We start from the raw sequence: 22,322 nt of genomic DNA on the forward strand, positions 1-22,322 counted from the left end.
GAGCAGCAGACCTGAGGCTGATGCTTACTGACACCAAATGAGTCAATCAAAGAAATTTTACTACCCCCCTGACCCTAGCTACATGGTCCCCTAGGGTTGGTGGCACAGCCAATGCTCATGGTCAATAAAGGACAAAGTAGGGCCCAGGAGATACATGGGCTGTCAGCAAAATAACAAGCAGGTGACCAACTTAAAAACTTCTGATAATAGCTACAAAACTCATTAAAACAACATAAGTGCTTGTGATACTGTAGAAAGGCTCCAGTCCCTGATTATATCTGTGCATTATTCGCTTTGACTGTCAGGGGTGCTCAGACATATTGGATTGCAATTTTCTGAGCAGCACATGATTAGGACCACCTAGAAAAGCTTTTACTGTCATAGTCATGAAAAAAATGCCTGACCATCAAGTGAGTCACTTAAAATATTCATAAATAACTCTCAACTAAGCAAACACCACTTCTTGCGCTGGAACTTTTAAAGTTTCTTAACTTCATTTCAGTGGTTTAGGTTTAATTTTACTTTTACATTACAAGCTCTCTTTTTTTTTCAGTCACACAGGAAAGTAAACAGTTCTGGTGGTCAATAATTTTAGCACTTCAAATGATCTCATTTAAACTTTGAAGTTCAGCTTTCATTAATTGAATGGAACAGGAAAGGAGGAAGTTTCCATCTCAGCTGTAGCTATCACTTTGCAAATCCAGCCTTTATTAGACCACATTTAGAATGGTAACAGACTAAAACCCAGTTCTGTAATTTAAGTTTTAGCCTAAGAGCACATTTGTGGTTACCAAATTTAAAACAAAACAAAACAAAAACAAACAAACAAACAAAACCCCCCCCAAAAAATATCCATGGAATTTTTACTGTATTGACAGACACAACTTTTTTTTGGTACACTAAAATAAGCAGTATCTTAGACTTTTTAGTATCTTTTTTGTGTTAAATTCCTTTAGATAGGGAATTTGGATATTTGCACTGAAATTGCATTAACATTGCCAAAATTATACCATAGAACACAGAGGATGCTACTGAACCCAATTAACACCATTATGGACAATTTTATGACACTCGGCCTAGACCAAATTTTGGGTTTACTTTTTCTGAAAAAAAATCCTAGGTTTACTATGCCTACATCACACAGGTAGCAAAATTATTTTAATACCTTTCTGGCTCGTAATTTTAAACTGTGCAGTGTTAACATCACTCTGTTATTAGTCTAACATGTCAATTTAACATGCATGCTGGCTTATACTTAAAGGCACTTCTGTTTGTTGCATTTGTAAAAGTACAAAGCCCTTCTGATGACATGGACTAAGATTAAAACTGGAATAAAAGACACACACCAAACTATTACATTCAAATATATTAAAAATCATCTGCTATGGTAGCTAAGAGTGACAGTGGAAAGTCTACTGTACTCACACAAACCTTGGTGTGGAAACACAACACAACAGTGCTTGTTAAATCACTACCCCTGACCTTTTTTCTCTCCACCTTCCCTTTTATTACACAAAGGGAGTTCTCTCCTTAAAAGAATTGGTTATGAGGCTGTGTGCTTAAAAATGAATGTCCAATTTTGTTGCAAGCAGACAGTGTTGTAAAGTTTGTTCCCAATTTACAAAAAGACTGAGTTCATAGAGGGGTCTGTGTACAAGGATGGGCTGGCTCTAAGGGCTCTTCTATCACAGAATGCATTAAGAAAACCCTTTGTCTAACCACAAAAGGACTCGCATATTAGTCTCAGGAGGAACACATTCCTGCCCATGGACTTTTCAAAAGGATAAAAGTGTGCTTTCTTCACAGGCAAAGGTAAGTCAAAGAATACAGGTACTCAAGAGGAGGCTGCAACAAACTGCCATGGTCAATTTAATTGGAGTTAGACCCAGAGGCAACAATAAAACCATTAGCAGTACAGATGTTGGGGATCCCCAAGGAACCAAGATGCCACAATAAAAAATATTCTTTATGTGATATTGCCAAGATTCTGTGGCAGACACTGACCTCACAGAAACATGCAACTGACCAAACACACCAGTAGGATGGCAATACTTAATATGCAGTTCAGGGTACATTCATTTACAAAACACTTCAGAAATATAACTTGGCAGCTTTCTGCTAAATAAGTACCACATATACTCCACAACCCCAGCCTATGAAAATGGGCAACTTCAGTGTTCCCTCCAAATAGGGAAAAGATAATTAAACACTTTTCTTAGTGGACATGTGTGTAAAACCACATCTTCATCTTCTGCTATATAATGTTTAGTTAAGCATTTTTAAGACTGCTAAATTAAACAAATCCTTCATGAGTACCCCTCTAGGCTTTGTACCCAGCTACCTACCACACACACAATTAGAAATGACTCCTGAATATATTTTCCCTAATGAGCATCTATATAATTGGTCATGATTTATATGGTTACAGAATAGAAAGTGGTAGCACAGGATGGTCATTGGCTCACTTTTCCTGGTTTTGAAGTTTCCAGGATGCATTCTGATGCTGGAAAACAAGAAGGATTAATACATAGAAATATAAAGTTATCTCAAGCAAAGTCAGTCAGACATATCTCAAATTCTCAGGGACGTTTCACTGGAGAGCTGAGAGTACTTCTAGTCTTGAAACAGTGAGAACAGCAGAGCACAGTTCTTAGAAGCCTTGGAAAACACTATAAATTAACTCAGTTCTAGCTTTATCTCTAAAAGCTGGTGATAGGGTAGTCTTAATTTTTGTGGACCTTTTGGTCCACTAGTAAATGAACAGATTTGCTAACATTTCTAAGCCCTTTTCCATACTGTGTTCTGACTAGAGCAGGACTGGCAGACAAGATTTTTAAGTTCTCAGTTTCCTAAAGCCTTCTAGATAAAAGAGCCAGGTAGGATAGGCTTAAAGAGCATGACACAGAGAAACATGCAAAGTGTTACTTTTCAATCCATTAAACCCAACTATGTTTAAAGACAGTAAACCTGACTGTGCAATAAAAAGTTCACTGCCTCCATGTGACTGTTGACTTTATTTCTGCTTCCAGACAAAGAACAGGTTATGCTCATCTGAGTATTAAGAAATAATTCCTAAATGTATCACTGTAGTTGACTTAAGCCTTTCCATAAGGCCACAAACATAATTCTTTCTTTACCCTATGCCTTTTCTCACCTGGTGCTCAAGGTGAAGATCTACTTTCTATTTAGAAAAACTATAGCAAGGTTTCCACTGCTATTTGAAATGTACAGGATATAAAAAGGATATTCTTAGTATCAGCAGATTGTGGGGCAAAGATGGATACAGGAGAAGTATGCCAAATGCTTCCTAAACCATGTTCCTGAGGCATATATTCTTAGGAGGCAAGCTTCCAACACCACTAGCTAACATTTCCCCCGGCATTTGAAGAATCACTGAACAAACACCTAAGAACCACAGAAGCAAAATCTGTGGGCTGCTGGGGAGAAAAGATCCATGTAGCCCTGAGGCCAAGGCAGCTAAGCATATGAATGTCATATAGCAGCATCGGAAAGGCCAGTGACACTCTGACTTTGCTTGGGTCCAAGAGCAGAGGGGACTAGTGGAAAAAAGAGACAGGAAAGGAAAGGCCATCTCATCCACCATTTAAAGAATCATCTGGAATGAACTTAACAGCAATATGGATTGGTTGTAAACCTCCAGAGATGCCATCTGCTTTAATGACAATAGTGCCAGGCATATAAAATGGCTGCTGATCTCTTCTCATACTTAGGAGGCCATGCTTCCTACTGGAGATGTAATGCTGAAACGAGCAAAACCAGATAAATTTTTAGGCCTCCTGCATTCATTCAGATGAGGACAGAGTTCAGGTTCAGAAAATACAGGAGGCCAGTGCTGTATCTCAAAAGTGGTGTGATATTCAAAGCCCTCCTGGGAACCAAGTAAGAAAATCAGCAAATCCTTCTTTGTGTGGAAAACTGTTACGTATGTCTTCACATTTTAGATGACAAAACTATTTTGCTTATCTGCCTCCTCAGTTATCATGTGTACTAATTTGAATATTAGGGGGGTTGAGGCACTATTTCAAATTGTTCACGTTTCTTGTCAGGCAACAGTGCCAGTCAGCAGTGGCAAAGACAGAGCTGCAGCCTGGCCTTGGAAAGAACATGCTTGCTGGAGCACAGCCTGGGCAAGCCCTCTTGTGGAGGCAATTTATACTGCCTGAAAAACACCGCTGTGCAAGCTAGCTAAAGCATCCTCGCTAACAAATGAAAGCAATATTGACAAAAACCCCACCACTCCTACACGAGTAGGTTCTATTGCCACTGACTTATGCAGACAGAGATACATTGGTTAAAGAAGTAAGTATATTTTCCGATGTTCTAATCAGAAGTGACGGCTAGAAGTAGGTATTTACTTACTAGCTTTTGCCAGAAAACCTCTTCAGTATAAATCTGTATTCACAAGTTTCTAGCACTCCTCCCTAGTCTGTGTAAAATTTTAAGGTTACTGGAAAAAAGTTCCCGAGGAAACAGTATTGAATCTATGGAGTGATGAGTATAAGCAGCAGAAATGGAAACACAGAAGTTAAAGGTTACCAATAGCTCTGAAAATGACACAGAAAGAAAGAACAGACAATAAGGAAATGGGGCATAAACGGGGAGGAAAATAGAGGAGGAGGAAATACAAGCAAAGGATAAGACGGTTCTTTTTGTTAATCTAAAAAAAAAAAAACCCACAACAAAAACACCAGAGGCAATGTAGGCCCGCTGATGAACGGGACGGGTGCCCTGGTGACAGAAGATACAGAGATGGCAGAGTTACTGAATGACTTCTTTGTCTCTGTCTACTCTGCCGGAGGCAGTCCTGAAGAGCCCTGTACCACTGAGACCTCAGATGAAGACAGGTCAATGGAGCGGTTTGCCTCAGTCGATGAAGAATGGGTTAGAGACCAGTTGAGCAATCTGGACATCCATAAATCCATGGCTCCAGATGGGATGCACCCGCGGGTGCTGAGGGAACTGCCGGAGGTCATTGCTAGACCGCTCTCCATCATCTTTACCAAGTCTTGGGAAACGGGAGAGGTGCCTGAGGACTGGAGGAAAGCAAATGTCACTCCCGTCTTCAAAAAGGGCAAGAAGGAGGACCCGGGTAACTATAGACCAGTCAGCCTCACCTCCATTCCTGGGAAAGTGATGGAACACCTTATCCTTGGTGCCATCCTAAGGCATATCAAGGATAAGAGGGTTATGAGGGGCAGTCAACATGGTTTCACCAAGGGGAAGTCATGCTTGACCAATCTCGTAGCCTTTTATGAGGAAATAACACGGTGGATGGATGATGGCAGAGCGGTGGACGTGGTCTACCTTGACTTCAGCAAAGCGTTTGACACAGTCCCCCACAGCATCCTCGCAGGTAAATTGAGGAAGTGTGGTCTGGATGATCGGGTAGTGAGGTGGACTGTGAACTGGCTGAAGGAGAGAAGCCAGAGAGTTGTAGTCTATGGGGCGGAGTCTAGTTGGAGGCCTGTCTAGTGGAGTGCCTCAAGGGTTGGTACTGGGACCAGTATTATTTAATATATTCATCAACGATTTAGATGAGGGAATTGAGTGTACTATCAGCAAGTTTGCTGATGACACTAAGCTGGGAGGGGTGGCCGACACGCCAGAAGGCTGTGCTGCCATCCAGCGAGACCTGGACAGGCTGGAGAGTTGGGCGGGGAATAACTTGATGAAATATAACAAGGGAAAGTGTAGAGTCCTGCATCTGGGCAGGAACAACCCCAGGTTCCAGTACAGGTTGGGAACGACCTGTTAGAGAGCAATGTAGGGGAGAGGGACCTGGGGGTCCTAGTGGACGACAGGGTGACCATGAGCCGACACTGTGCCCTTGTGGCCAAGAAGGCCAATGGCATCCTGGGGTGTATTAGAAGGGGGATAGTTAGTAGGTCGAGAGAGGTCCTCCTTCCCCTGTACTCAGCCCTGGTGAGACCTCATCTGGAATATTGTGTCCAGTTCTGGGCCCCTCAGTTTAAGAAGGACAGGGACCTGCTGGAGAGAGTCCAGCGCAGGGCAACTAAGATGATTAAGGGAGTGGAGCATCTCGCTGATGAGGAAAGACTGAGGGAGCTGGGTCTCTATAGTTTGGAGAAGAGGAGATTAAGGGGTGACCTTATCAGTGTATATAAATATATAAAGAGGGTTAGGGTTAGAGTTAGGGTTAGGGACCCCCAGGTCCCTCTCCCCTACACTGCTCTCTAACAGGTCGTTCCCCAGCCTATACTGGAACCTCAGGTTGTTCCTGCCCAGATGCAGGACTCTACACTTTCCCTTGTTATATTTCATCAAGTTATTCCCCGCCCAGCTCTCCAGCCTGTCCAGGTCCCTCTGAATGGCAGCACAGCCTTCTGGCGTGTCGGCCACTCCTCCCAGCTTAGTGTCATCAGCAAACTTGCTGATAGTACACTCAATTCCCTCATCTAAATCGTTGATGAATATATTAAATAATACTGGTCCCAGTACCGACCCTTGAGGCACTCCACTAGATACAGGCCTCCAACTAGACTCCGCCCCATAGACTACAACTCTCTGGCTTCTCTCCTTCAGCCAGTTCACAGTCCACCTCACTACCCGATCATCCAGACCACACTTCCTCAATTTAGCCGCAAGGATGCTGTGGGAGACCGTGTCAAACGCTTTGCTGAAGTCAAGGTAGACCACATCCACCGCTCTACCATCATCCATCCACCGTGTTATTTCCTCATAAAAGGCTATGAGATTGGTCAAGCATGACTTCCCCTTGGTGAAGCCATGTTGACTGCCCCTCATAACCCTCTTATCCTTGATATGCCTTAAGATGGCACCAAGGATAAGGTGTTCCATCACTTTCCCAGGAATGGAGGTGAGGCTAACCGGTCTATAGTTACCCGGGTCCTCCTTCTTGCCCTTTTTGAAGACAGGAGTGACATTTGCTTTCCTCCAGTCCTCAGGCACCTCTCCCGTTTCCCAAGACTTGGTAAAGATGATGGAGAGCGGTCTAGCAATGACCTCAGCCAGTTCCCTCAGCACCCGTGGGTGCATCCCATCTGGACCCATGGATTTATGGATATCCAGATTGCTCAACTGGTCTTTAACCCATTCCTCATCGACTAAGGCAGACCGCTCCGTTGACCTATCTTCATCCAAGGTCTCAGCGGTACAGGGCTCTTCAGGACTGCCTCCGGCAGAGTAGACAGAGACAAAGAAGGCATTCAGTAACTCTGCCATCTCTGTATCTTCTGTCACCAGGGCACCCGTCCCATTCATCAGTGGGCCTACATTGCCTCTGGTGTTAGTTTTATCTGTCATGTATTTGAAAAAGCTCTTTCTGCTGTCCTTGACCCCTCTCACCAACTTTAATTCCAAGGAGGCCTTAGCCATCCTAGCAGCTTTCCTACATCCTCTAGCAGCAGCCTTATATTTTTCCCAAGTGGCCAGCCCTTCCTTCCATGACCTGTAAACTCTCCTCTTCCACTTGAGCATACCGAGCAATTCCCTATTTAGCCACGCAGGTCTCCTGACCCTCTTCCTTGACTTCCTACGTGTCGGGATGCTCCTATCTTGAGCTCGGAAAAAGCAGTCCTTGAACGTCAACCAACTATCTTGGGCCCCTTTCCCTTCAAGCAGCCTAGCCCACGGGATTTCCCCCAGCAATCGCTTGAAGAGGCCAAAGTTTGCCCTGCTAAAGTCCAGGGTTGAGATTCTACTTGCTATTCTACTGACCCTACCACACAAGATCCTGAATTCTACCATCTCGAAGTGTCACGAGGATGGAGCCAGGCTCTTCTCAGTGGCAAACAATGATAGGACAAGGGGCAATGGGTACAAACTGGAACACAAGAGGTTCCACTTAAACTTGAGAAGAAACTTTTTCTCAGTGAGGGTGACAGAACACTGGAACAGGCTGCCCAGGGAGGTTGTGGAGTCTCCTTCTCTGGAGACATTCAAACCCGCCTGGACACATTCCTGTGTAACCTTATCTAGGTGTTCCTGCTCCGGCAGGGGGATTGGACTAGATGATCTTTTGAGGTCCCTTCCAATCTCTAACATACTGTGATACTGTGAAAAACAGTTATGTTCTTTGGGTCATTGGGAATAAAACAAGCAGGCAAAAGTTCTTAGATTTAATAGCAGAACAGTCAGCAACTGTTATGTTGTGAGTGTGCTGTGCAATGGACAAACTTCTAAATGATCATCCAAGTCTAGTCATTGAAGTTCATTCTACTACTAGCATTGAACATGCTTTTTCTGAAAATATATCCTCAAAAAGCAATGCCTGTTACTGGCCATGTCTCACAGAAACTCTCACAATTCTTAAAGTAACATTTTTCTGAATCATTTCTTCTCTACATAAAATCCAAGAGGCCTAAGCAGCAGCTGGAGAATAAAACCATCAGGATAAGTTTAAAATTTTTCTTATGTAACATGGCATAAAATATCCTAAATTGAGGCCTTTTTAGGTTTTGCCCTCATATGATGCTAAGTCAAAGACTTGCCGTATCTAAAGAGCTAAAAGACGTGAATGTTTTTAGATAACGTAGTCATTGGTAAACCAGGGACTGAGCTATGGACACATTTCCAGAAATTTGTAGTCAGGGAAAAATAAGAACAGCAAATAAATCCGCCTGAGCTGGGAAAAGTGGTGCCAGTGAGTCCCAGACAGGGGGACGTTAACTCTGCAGCAGCAGATGCAATGAGTGTCTGGATTCTGGAGGGACCCTGAGCACAACATCAGGGAGAGGCCTGTCTTTTGGTAGAAATATCAGGCACCAAAATGACTTGCTATGTCCTGTGGCATGATGCTGCAGTATATTCACATTTGTTTCGTAGTCCCAAATTTCTGGCTTTTTGTCCACCCTGAACAGCTCTAAGCTAGAATAGAAAATGTAGATGTTAGGTCAGGACCTGTTACTCCTAAGTGCAAACTTATTTTTTATTCTACAAATAAGCCTAAAATCAAATCAACTGTTCAGAGCTGTCCCCTTTCTTTCAGTACAAAAAGTTTGTTATTAATCAATCTTGATCTGCACTCTGTGGATAACATGAGTCAGTAATCAGTGTCTTAATTTTCAATGATGCTGGTTTTCTGATGCCCTTTTTCTAAAAAATGCTGCCAATGTAACTGATGTTGAAGCATCTTACAGTGTTGTAAGGGTACTTGGAAGTACTGCACTGACTCTTCATGTAATTATTTTAAATGTTGAGTTGGCAACACACCTTATTTTCAGATTGTTTTACAGCTAATATGTATTCATAATTAGCTGAATGGCAACAAGAAGATAAACTAGTCTTCATTTGCATTTTTTCCATATAATGGCCTCTGCAATATATTAGTATACAGCTTTATTCTGCTCTGAAAAAGACAGCTATGGCTGGACACCATTCCTTGGTTTGCATACCCTGAGTATCTGGGCTTCAGGCAGCAGACAGGAGGCAGAATGCCCTTGTGCAGTTATTTCCAGCCGATGGTCAGCTGCTACCTTGCACACATGCTGGGCAGCACTGGAGGACACTCAATGGGAGCCATGCTGGCACCTCCCCTAAGTGTTCCCAGCATTTATTTACTCTTTGATTTCATAATTGATCTTTCCCCAGCATTTAATTCCTTGAAAAGCTGCACATGATACACATACACCTTGGTTTCTCCTGTAGCCTGAAAAGAGTGGCCCTGTGCCATGACATCAACTGAACAGAGATTTTTTTGACTTCCAGAAAATTTACTTTTTCCCAATCAGAGAAAAAATCCTGTTAAAAGAATGAAAGCAGCCAAATTATATACCTTTACCCAATAGCACAAAATTCATTCCACAGGATTTCAGTGCCTTTCAATTAAAAACTAAATTCATTATTCCTTACACAACCTATTCAGTAAGTTAGCCAGTAAAGCTAAGATAAAGGAATAATGACACTATGTTCTTGACCTGATGGTCACAAAGCAGGATTAAACACTGCTTATTTAAATAATACAACTATACTACTCCAAACAATAATTAAAATCACAGTTATATTTGCAGGGAGATAGCCACTAGATTTTTTTTGTGGAGGATAGGTTTTGGGCTTTTTTAGTATGTCACAAAATCTGTAGAAGTGCACGGATAGGTTATACTTTTTAAAAGTTTAATAATTGGGATACACATGCTTTTACTTTTTAAACTTAGAACAATTATTTCAACATTAAATTTGTTGGAATAAAGTATGTAGCCGCAAAAAGTCGTAGAGACTGCACTAAAGCAAAAATATCTTCATAGGGAGGAAAGATTATAGCTATGTTTTATTTAATCTCTGACTTTCCAACAACTACATTTATAAAGTTACGTAAGTCTCGCTCATCTGAGACGGAAATTAAATCTCTGTAAAATAAGTGCAGTAACAAGTTGTGGCCTCAAGAGGGCGATACATCACCACAGGTAAAAGTTTTCCATAAGGAAGGCAAAAAACACTTTTTACTAAAACAGAACAGATGCTTCCTTATGGGTAACTGCTAAATATATTGACCTCTGCTATATCGTTGACATGACTTATGATATAATGACCACAATTCCCCCTCAAAATCAGAATGTTTAATTCAGCATTTCCTATTATTCAAGGGTAATTGGCTAGAAGAGGTTAAGCCTGTCGCCTCACAAGAGGTATTATAATTCTTTGACCTATGAACTAGTTTTGCAGCTAAGATTTCTGAGTTTAAAAACAGGGAAAATGGTGATTGCCACTATTCACTAAATATGGCAGCAGCAAGGAGAGATTAAAATTCAGCACCTTTTTACTCCACTATTATTCCTCTACTTTCCTAATTTAACCTCCTGTTATGTACTCTGTTCTTGCTCACCTGCAGCCTCCAAAGAAACCCTGTCACTTTTATTTCCTCCATTAACTGATTTTCTTTTCCTTCCTAATTCATCTCCTTTCCTTTTAGATAGTAGTTTTTTCAGTGGTCTCTAGTGAGCACTCCTTTACACCCTCTTTAGACCCTAACTGACTTAATTTTTCACACCAAAATTTAGATATGCTTCCAGAATAAAATAAAAGCAATCTGTGGTGTTTTTTTTTCTTTTGTCTTCTTATTCTTTATTTTTAACCCCTGAAGCTTCACTATTTCTAACATATCTGATATTTTTTTCTGGTTTTCTGTACCTCAACGGTGCTGTAGAATATTTGACTGCAATGCGTATAGATGACATTGACCCTAGTTTGGGTCTACCTGAGCCAATTTTGTTGTAGCTGCTATAGTTCAGCAGCTAATAGTGCAGGAGTATTCACATTTTGAATTACCGTGTGTGTCTTTAATCTTATACAGCACAATGAAGAAATATTAATTAAGTCAGATGCTGGCATCAGTAGGGAAAAATCAATTAGCAATGTTAAGTTACTGTGACTTGAACATCTACACTGTCTGCTACCTAAAATCTGCTTGCTGGTTCTCCCTCTGCCATCCTGGAGAGATTCCAATCACTGTCCAAAGAAAACCAGAGGAAAATCTAGCTCTTGTTCGGGTAATTTTAATTGACCCACATGAGAATCAGTGTTAAAAAATAGTCTTTGTTAACAATAAAGGAATATTTAGCTAAGATTCCAGTTTCATTTGCTAAGGACAGCTCAGCTGTTTGATCAGCTTATAATTTCTGCTCTAAAACCTAAAGCAAGAGCAAGAAAACCATTTTTTGCCTTTCCGGTTGCTTTCAAGATAACTTTCAAATGCCTGCATAAGCATATAGACAACCTGAAACAAGCCTGTGAGAGGTAGTTTCTTGTCTGTTTACCACAAATTCTAAATCTGATGCCTAATGATGACAACTATGATTTAAGAGTCAGCATGGTTTAATGGTTTGTTCCTGATTATAACATACTGGAAAGGATGAAGGATCAAAAACCAGATGCTGTCAAAATATATAAAGATACACAAGAAGAAAAAGATATGAACACATTTTGAGAAGTTATGCAATAATCTTACATAAGTGGACTTGGTCTTTTTTTTCAGGTTAATCCTCTCTAGACCCTTGAACATTTCTCTTGCTCTGACTCATCTCCAGCATGTACAAATTTTAAGGCAATGATGCATTAACGACAGTAGATAGACCGGAATTTGATTTAGGTGGAAATTCATAGCAATGTATTATTTAAATAATTAAATATTTAGAATAGCACATAGTGATTTTTGTATACTGTGTCTTTCTGGAATATCCTGTACTTGCTCACAGACAATACATAAAACATGAGTAACCAAGAGCCGAAGTATATTGTGTAACAGAACAGCTAGACCTTAAAACACTGGGAAAGGCATATACTTATGAAAGTATAAGGCAACAAGCATTGTCTCTCACCCCTCCCTATTTAGAGGAATATTAGAAACCACATTTTTAAATTCAATAGTTTTCCTTTAATAATGGCGGCACTTCAAGGAGCCCTAAAATCAGTACAGTAATTAGTTAACAGGGTAGCTCAGAAGTTACCTCAAACTCTTCACAAACAACCGTCATCACAGTACCTCCCCCATAAGGCAGCAGTTATAAAGAATTCAGTCCTGAACAACCCAAGAAGATTCCTGTTAAACCACCACACACACCCTGAAGTAAATTCCCAAGAGCAATTTGACTCTTTCTGTCTGTGTTTTGAAGGCTAGTGCCATCGCTGAAGGCTTCCAAACCTACTTCAATAGTTTCTGAGTGTCTTTCTCCGAGAGAATTGGAAGCACTGAACTATCCCAGACAATAAAGAATGTCTCTGCATTGATAGAAATGAGTAAATCCTAAGATTATCTTAAAGTCAATGCTGATTAGTTCTCCAAGTCATTACTGTGTCCCTTTTAAATCTGGAGCTTCTACTGGCTTTACAGGTAGGTCAGCAGGCACCCACTGCTCACCTTTGAGACTGTCCTTTGGTACAGTGAGAGCAAGAAGTCCATCTCTTTGCAATCTTACTGTTTCCTTTTTCCACCTTAAGCACTGTGGCACTCTTTTGCCTATTAGCAGAGATCCAGAATGTAATAAATAATCATTGAGCATTTTCTAGAAAGTTTCCAGTTCACAAATAAATAGTCTGGATGGGTCTGGTGCAGGCTTGTGGCTAAACTGTGATACTGATGATTAAGACATGACTTGAGGTTCTAAAGCCAATGGTCACTTAAAGCTGATCTGAGTGACAGCATTAGAATAGGAGGGCTCACAGAATCACGTATGCAAAAGCAGCTGTTCCTTGGTTCATCTAAGCTGTTAGTAGCTATCCCTGAGGTGAGGTGTGGCATCCAACTATGTACGCAAGAACAAATTGTGAGGTTTTTTGCAGATAAATGTACCACATCAGATGCGAGCCAAACACTGGATGTAGACATATCCTTTGCAATCAGTTCTAAATACTAGTAAAGACATACCCTCAAATCAATGCTACTAAAACTGTTTGTGAACAGATTTTTTCTTTCTGTCTCTCTTCCCCTTTCCCCTCTCCCCCCCCCAGAGTTATTTGGAATGACTTACCAAATACTGAATGCAAAAAATCCCTGATCTAAGACTGCTCACTGCCAAATCATTCTGAGGTCTTTAACACTGGAAATTCAAACCATTCTGAACAAGCATATGTCCCAGAATAGATGTGCTTCATTAAGGAAACATAATTCAGGCAATGAGGTTTAGATGTAAAGTTACAAATTCAGAATTTGCACAGCTTACATAGAAGTTGCTGGTTTTGCAAAGATTGGTGGCGACAAATTTGCTAAGACAATTTGTGGTAAAGCAAATGCCAAAGAAAAGTGATTGTACTTCGAGGAGGTGTTTAAAATGCAGCAAACTCTCAGGAATTAAGTGTTTTGAAGGAATAGAAGATTCAGTGCATTGCAATATCATCTTCTAGTAAAGAAGCATTTTTCTGAGTGAAAGTGAGAGTTTGTATATGTACGTTACTGCTATTAAGTTTAACCAACTTGAAAACTGAGGGGTGGCCTTTCAAACCAGGGGACTATCCTCAGACTCAGAGCAACAGAGCACAGACTTGACTCTCAGTACAAAACGTGAAGTGGCATTTCAATTATGCTCTAAAAAGCAGCAAGACTGCTGAGAAAACTGTAGTTGCCAAGGAATTTCTGGATCTGATAACTCTTTCACTTATTTTTTTTATAAACTGGTCATCTACCAGGAGCAGTATTTCAATCTCAATTGTACGAAGCAATGTAAGTAAGCTTCAGAGATGAACAAATTTTGGCAAGCACTCTATCAAGAAAAATATGCAATCCATTTATCTTAGAAGGGTCAGTTACAAGCATCGTTACTCAGTTACTGAAAACAAAAGGGCTGATGGGAGCACTACACCACTTTAAAAATCCTTTATCTGGTAATCCCAAATAAACTAGTCCTGTTCCCTGTTAATCATCTTTGCTTTGTCAACCTGTTCTATCATTACTGATTTTAGTTGTGTTTTAATTTGTTAGCAAGCCCCATCAGCATTATCAGTTCATATTAATTTTTCAGTACCTTATCCCCATAACCCAAACTTCATTTGTCTTCTATGCATGCTTTTCCCCCCAGTAATGAAAATCACCTCCAAACAAAATAAACTTTGCTTCCCCTAAAGCAATCCAGCTTCTACCTTAACTGCACTGGTGTGTTATCAGTCCATTCTCTGCCTAGGAGCAACAGTTTCTCCTTTCAATCTAAACAACACAAATTATTCCCCCTTTGTGTCAGTTCTGTAATCATTTTCTAACCAACTGGCTCTCCACTGCTCAATGAACTCCCAGTGACATCTCCAATATAAACTTGCTCAAACATGTCCATCAATCATTTGCAGAAACCTACTGTTTACCCACCTTTAGTCAACTTTTGTGAATACCCTCCAAAAATGCAAAAAATCTTTACCACCCAAATGCACAAGTTATTCATCACACTAACAAGTGATGATTAGCTATAATACTTCACTCTGCTTTGTAGACTGCTTCAATCTATAGTTCCTCCTTGACAGGAAAATAATTTCTGTTACCCCAATAGTTTGGAAAAGCTGTCTTTAATCTCTGCTCCACTGAGGGATCTTGGGTTCAGAGCAGATAAATGGTTGCACAAGTGTGAGAGAGTCCCTGACTGGTTCCTGGAAGGCAGCAAAATATTTTACCCAGCTCTTTGCTGGGGCATGCTGTAACCCACAGAAGAAAAACATGCAGAGCAGCATTATTTTATTTCCTTAACATGTCAAGAAGGTGGCAATCCAGTGCCAAGATTGACTGAGCTCCTCAGACAAAATACAAAGCCATTGGAGTTGAGAGTAAATTCATGAAATGCGAGGCGCTAGAAAGATGGGATCGATAGAAACCAAAATATTTCTTGCAAAACAAATTCAGCTGCCTCTTATAGAAATGAAGCATGCTGTAAAACAAGCTGCAAGTCTGCATAACCAGAAAAAAATCCAGCAATTTTCTCCATACAACTAAGGCCTGCCAAGCAAACACATCTTCATTTAAATGGCGTGCCTGGCAAATGGTCTCATTTGTAGCATTTGTAATAGTGCCCTCAAAAATCAAGTAGACAGGATTATCAGTGACCACGGATTACAACAGTAGTATTGCTTTCTAGAGAAGGAGATAAAACTGCATGAAGAAAGTTTATTATTATTATTTTATTCACTTAAGATGATTGAAAATGCATTTTCATTAGATCAGCCCATGACCAGTTTTTAATTCTAATTTTCTCAGTTTGTACATAAAAATGGGGGGGGAGGGGGGGGGGAGGGGGGGAGAGAGATCCATTCATTAGTATGAGTTTAAGGAAAACTTAATTTTGTTACAGAAAGGAAACCCTAAAGCATTCTGAGACTGATGGAGTCCTACTGTTGCATACGAGAAGTGGCAATAGGCCATTTTACAGCAGAGAACTCTATTGACTTTACCAGTGAGAATGATTTTGTTATATCTTTTTCACCTTCAGTCAGTATAAATAGAAGCTACAGAGTTTATTCTGCATTCTAAAAATTCATTTAGGGTAGCTACTAAAAGCTGAACTATAAGAGTGAGTGGAACATTCATACTTTGGTATCACTTGTTCACAGATTTAACTCCAAAAAGCAACTTCCGAAGCATACAAGGAGCTGCCACAGAAATTGTTACGCACCCTGGAATGGAGGTGCCCAGTATCAAAGGCAGAAGCAGCATGTGCCGAAGAATTAGCTGAAGTGCAAGGCAAAATATGCAAGAATATGCAATATTTATTGCAAAGCAAAAAAGTGATCCTATCCAACAGCAAATGGTCCAGTCAAACAGAATTGTGTTTGTATGTAAACAGATTGACAACATGATAATACCCGTGCAAAGACATCCACATACTTTTAAGTATGAAAAAGTACATTTTATATGAGTGAGAAACGAATAAAGCTTCCAAGAAATGCTTTAGCATATATTGAAAAAAACCTCTTAATATCAACATATTACCAGATATACACTAATTCAAAATTATTCACATCATAACAAAATACTGAATCTCTATTACCTAGCTAAAACATGCCTCTCCATGATTTTGAAGCTGCTCAAAATCAGCTTTTTCTAGGTTGCTGTTACCCCAAAATAAAAGGTTGAGCTGTTTTAGGTTTGTTTTACAATCTGAATAAATAAAATATGTTAGGGTAGACATTTTCAGCAGGATTTCAAACAGGCATAAATATGCCTTTTCTGTCCTTAACTAAGTTCTTATTTCAAACAGGCTTCTTTAAAACAAAGCTATGACTAAACAAAAGTAGTATTAAATCACTGCTAAGACATGTATTAATTGCAATTAGGAGAGCCCTCCGAGCTGAAGAATTCTTATTAAAAACAGAATTAACATAAATGCAAAATGGCAATAATTAAAGAAGTAATGGTACACTTCCGATACTCTGCTTGAAACAGGAGATCTAGCAAAAGAAAGAACTCAATTGTGACACAGGGATGGCGTTTTAGTTAGAGTTCTTTTACAGTATTCATAACACCACATAAGGGAGGAATTTTCTATTTTTCTATGACAAATGTCCAAATAAAATACCTCATCAAGACACCACAAAGTTACTGAGGCAGGATTTACCTCAGTAACAACTCTTGTATTGAAAAATTGGTTCTTTACAAATCTTACAAGCAGAAGATATAATTACTTTTGGCAATGGAAAAACTCTGGTAAACAAGCAGTTTGGGAAAACCTTATATTTCCTTAAAATATTATAACTGCTTTGCAAAACATTGCAGAAATTTTCTCTTGATTATTTTTATTCACCATTCAAGAAGCACATTATCAAGCCATTTAGCATAGCTAGCATACATCTTTGGCATGAAATAAATCGGCAACTTTGTTGTGTGCTGTTTTTAAGGGCATGGATCACTGACCTATCTATCTTCCTAGCAGCGTGCTTTGCATCTGGTTTTCTTTCTGTTTAAAGCTCATCTTCTACTCTGAGTCCCTTGCACAACATACTTGATAAGATTATTTTCAAACTCTATGATCAATGTTTCCCAAACATATTTCACAATGAGAAACACTGAGAAATTGCAGGCCAAGAGCAGCAGCTGTAATCACTAGCTAGAATGGTTTGCTCTGGCCAAAGAGCAGCAAACTACCTTTAATTGCTGTCACAAGCTCAATCCACTCTTCAGAAGAGATGAGAAGAGGATGGGTATGGAGAGGAAGCGGGTGTTCACAGCTGCAACCAGCTGTTGCAGCTAGTTCTTATTCCAGAATCATATAACAGAGATCCCTAATTTTCTTTTTTTTTTTTTCCTTTTTTCACTTCATCCAAAAAATAACTTATCACGGACCTGATCTTGACAAAGAGAAGCTCTCCTGATAAAATGTTTTGTGAAGTTTAAAGGTATTGGTGCAAGTAAAATAATGCAGGCAAATTCTGTATAGTTAAAGATAACTTCAGTCTGTTATAATTGCAATGATCACTGCTGTTCTCTACTTCTAGCACCCACTAGATGAGGCTTTTTTCATCATTAAAAGAAAACAAGAAAGCAACTCCACCCCTGCCCACAGCTCCATTTCCATATATAGGCTTATCAAGAGCACATCAGAAGAACACAAGAGTATTGGCTTACCTCAATTTTTTCCCATATGCTTTCATAATTCTCTTGATGCTGTATATCTTGCATCAGTTGATGAATTAAAGCTGATTTATTTGAGGCAGAAGTCTCATTCTCAGTGGGCTCAGTGGCAGCAGTCCTTTCTGACTTTTCTTCAATGTATTTTTTAATGCAAGATACAGGCATACAAAGATCTTCATCAGAGAGAATATCACTGAGAGGCCCAGATTCAATGCTGTCACCTAAGGAGGATACTATATCACTTGATGAGCTTGGTGAAATTCTACCCACTTTTTTGTGCTTTTTTGTTTGGTATGTTGGATATATTTCTGAATCTGAATTCATTTCTGACAGCTCCCAGTCATCAATGTTTTGAACGGTTTCTCTTCTAGGCTTTTGGGGAAGCAACTTTGTCAGATTTTCTAGTTTCAAAGCTAATACTTCAGTCTGTTTGAGATGTGAAGGAAGTGCTAAATATTCATCAGATCCATACCAGACCTCACCATCTTTACTGCTTTTTTGGGTATAGATGTGTGTTGAGGAGGAGCTTTTATTATTCTTTTTTCTCAGTAGAGGTAACGAATTGGCAAGCTCAGAACCAGCTGAGGAAGAACTCTTTAGGCTACATGTTGGTGAACTAAAAGGCTCAGTTTTACCTTGTGATTGTCCATTTTGGGCTCTCTGGTTACAAGAATCTGATGATGAAGAAGAATCTGTTTCTGTCACCTCCAGAGACTGTGAGTTATGAGAAGTAATTCCATTCTGTAGAGAAGAACATCCTCTTTTTTTGACTTGGATTGATGGAGCAGTTTTACACATACTTCCAGGTGCTCTGCCAGCTTTCACTTTATCTGGAGCGTCATGAGGCTTCTTGTGCTTTGATTTTTCTTTACAGCTGTGGGAAGCGGATTTTCCTAGACTTATGGGACTGTCCTTAAAGTGATTATTTATTGTGTACTCAGGGTTTCTATCACCTATTGTATTTAAGCTTTCATATGACTGACTAACTGCAGATGGACTGTTAGTGTAGGGTGACTGTAAAGCTAGGCAAAGCTTGGACCTGTCTGGTGGATCTAACAATGATGGCGTACTTCTACTCATTTCATTTTTAAATATCTGAGAGATTTGCCTTTTTAAATCATTGGCTTCCATATAATCTTTAAACACATCATCTTTCAGAAATAGACCTCTTTTTGGCAATGTAGGCTGTGTAGGGGAGTCTTCATTATAATTAAAGCAGTCTCTTATGGACCTCTTAGGAGTTGAGTTTTCACAGTGAGAATGTTTGACTTTTTCATTGGTGTGTTGTGGAAAATTACATTCTGGTTTCTTTAATGTGGAAACTGATTTGCTCTCAGCAGGTAAAACACCATCTTCAGAGCAAGGTCCTTCAGAAAGAGAGGAGTTCACAGAAGATACTAGTGAAAGCTCACGTGGTGCTTTCTTGTCTTTATTTTCTTCTCCATCTTCTGCTGAAAGAGGTACATGGGTTTCTTTCTCATTTAATGCTTCATTGCATTGGGCAGCAATGGAATCAGTTGCTACTGCAAGTAAACCCACACTTCTGATAAGTCCTGGGAAGCTCTTATCCATCTCACTGTAGTTCCAGGATTCAAATGATTTTGCTTTCCCTTGGCTGGAGGTCATATCATCCAGAGCACCAAGCAAATCCTCACTAGGACTGTAGTCAGATAGCTCAAATGCAGTAATACCACAATCTAGTGACAAATAATTTTGAGAACATTTGATGGTCAACTGTCCAGAATCATCAACTTCAGTTAAAGAGTCAAGACGGTCCTGAAACACACAAAGAAATGGTGCTTTTTTAGAAGATTAATTTTCATATACAGCACATAAAATGTAATGAATTATCAGCTTTATGTTTCACTGCCTAACACCTAGAAAAGCATTCATCACTGACCTGTCTGGTTTTGCAGTACCTTGTGGGTAAGTGAACAATTCTGAACTATTTGGGAATTGAAATTGTTCGGAAACTGAAAAATGTTTAGTTTCAGTCTGGTACAAGTTACATAAAAAAATAGCAACTTACTTTTGTACTGATATTCTCCTCAAATTCTGCTCTCAGTTCTACTTACTCTCCCTCTGAAGGAGTGACTTAGAAATTCCATACTGAAGACTCGTAGTATTTCCTGTGTTAAATTTCTCAAACAGGAGGGAAGGCATCTTGGGGACTGCTGAGTCCACCTTGTTAATCAACCACCTTGTTAATCTTGTGTTCTCAGAAATCCTTGTTTCTCTACAATCTTTCAGTTGATTGAGAGTGTATTTTTTTCCAGGTATTATCAACTAAGGATTTATCTGCTGGATATTTAGAGCACAAATGGAAAACAACTCAAGGAAAAAAACTATAGCTGGTAATCCTAAACCTCTGGCCTGCCATGTCTCCTTGTCAGCATCTTCTCAATGGAAGTCCTCCAGTCTCAGAAACACAAACATAGCCAGAGGAGACCATCTCAGGTGGCAGATGAGATTTTAAGATCAAAGCTGAATTTGTTTATAAATATTTTGGTGACTTATTTGAAGGACACTAAAAAAATCTGACTACATTAAGATCCAAAAGCAGCCTGATGTATAACAATCACAGCTATATTATGTTCAGTCAACACTGTATAAGCATATTTTTAGTAGACGATTTAATGTTCTAACACCTATTTCATGATCCTAGCACAAAATTAGAAACTTGAATATAGGATCAAATAATTCTGAAACAATTTATGTTCTTATTTACACTAGTGTTGACCGTAAGTAACTTCATGAAGCTATCTAGAGCAAGAAAAATTGGCATAGTGTGCCAGCCGGACGAAAGAATCTGAAAGGCGTAATTTAAAAAAAAAAAAAAAAAAAGTCAGCATTAGCCCAAATGCTTACAAAAACTACATTAAAAAAACATCATAAAGGGCAGAAACTCATGTTATAAATTCTAACTTTAGATGCTTAAATCACTATACTGGTCTTTATTCCCAGGTTTGATTTTCATAAAGGATTGTTTTAAAGCAAATTCTGGAGTATTCACAATAGGTTCTTGACTGAATTATTCTCTGGAACGACATGTATCACTACACTGCCTAAATCTATAGTTTAAGGACCCTAAGCATCATACCTGAAGGAAGGTAAATAACCTCATAATCTCTTCATCTCACAAGAAAACAATTGGATTTTGATCTGAACAATAGTCTCAATAAAGATGGCTATTTTTTGACACTTCTATAATCACATAATGTTTGAGCCCAGTACTATGACCATGCTACTTGCATTACTCAAAGTAAAAATATCAAAAACCTCCATCTAAAATATTATTTATAGAAAAGACTGATTAGAATGATGTTTATCAAGCATAATCTTGGATATTGAAAATATCTTTTATTTAGCACCAATCTGTCCAGATGTAGAACCTATGCCAGAAATCATACATTTTCAATAGTCTAGAATTAGGAGGGGAAGTTTCTATAAATCTGTCAAATTTATATTTTGGGTCTGCATTTATTAAGGAAAATACTGACTAAACAATGATCAGTATTACAGCTGTATTTTCCCTCTAATCTCAGGAAAATATTAGAAACAGTAAAACTGTATATAAATCAAAAGCCTTTCCAAGGCCCCAAGTGCCTTCATTTCTCCTAGTTATCTCCATTCCTTTGTCTCTTAAAAAAGTGTTTATTAACATTAATAAACTTTACAAACACATGCATTAAACCATCTTACTTGGTGATTTTCCAAGCAGCCTCTTAAATGTGTGCTTCGGAGAAGCATTATTTAATGCTAGTATTACCACGGTTTTATTGTTACTTTTCTTTCAGAAAAATACTACATTTAGTTATTTGCATGGCTTCCAATAGGAATATCTTAGTTCAAAAAATCTGTCCCTTTTCACACAGAATGTTTTCTGTAAAGCTCTATAGGTTATTTTTTTAATATCTTCTTGTATTTGTATTTAAACTTGCATGATTGTGCAATTTTTTACTCCTTCAAATGAGCTCATTTATAAGATATTTCTTTTTTTACTTTACCAACTGTCTGAGAACATCATGATTCACTGTACTTTAACATAGCCTTGTATTGATCCTTTCCCTATTTCCTGGCTCTATCAATTGTGAAATAAATTTCACAGGTTAGGTTCAGCTGCACAGAACTCTGGCTATACAGAACTATTTTTTTCTTTTCTTCTTATCTGTCTCTGGGTAATTCCTGAAGGAGAAATGGTTCTTCGAGTTCGTAACTCTACTAAGTTTTTTATTATAAAAAGTATTTTCTTAGCTCAACATCTCCATTATGGCAGGCAGCTTGCCTC

At 39.2% G+C, this 22,322-nt stretch overlaps 1 protein-coding gene across 5 annotated transcripts in view; it reads right to left on the minus strand.

The window, feature by feature from the left end:
- The window catches only part of AKAP6 (A-kinase anchoring protein 6), a 281,727-nt gene that overhangs the window by 167,356 nt on the left and 92,049 nt on the right, over nt 1–22,322 (minus strand). For all 5 annotated transcript variants that reach the window (XM_061367603.1, XM_061367602.1, XM_061367601.1 and 2 more), the window contains one exon: nt 18,029–19,810. In XM_061367603.1, the coding sequence (XP_061223587.1) occupies nt 18,029–19,810 (1,782 nt within the window). The remainder of the gene's footprint in view (nt 1–18,028; nt 19,811–22,322) is intronic.

The sequence above is a fragment of the Neopsephotus bourkii genome, unplaced genomic scaffold (assembly GCF_033783945.1).
Source record: "Neopsephotus bourkii isolate Nb327-2 ecotype Australia unplaced genomic scaffold, CSIRO-AGI_Nbou_v1 NB_1388, whole genome shotgun sequence".
Classification (NCBI taxonomy): Eukaryota; Metazoa; Chordata; class Aves; order Psittaciformes; family Psittacidae; genus Neopsephotus; species Neopsephotus bourkii.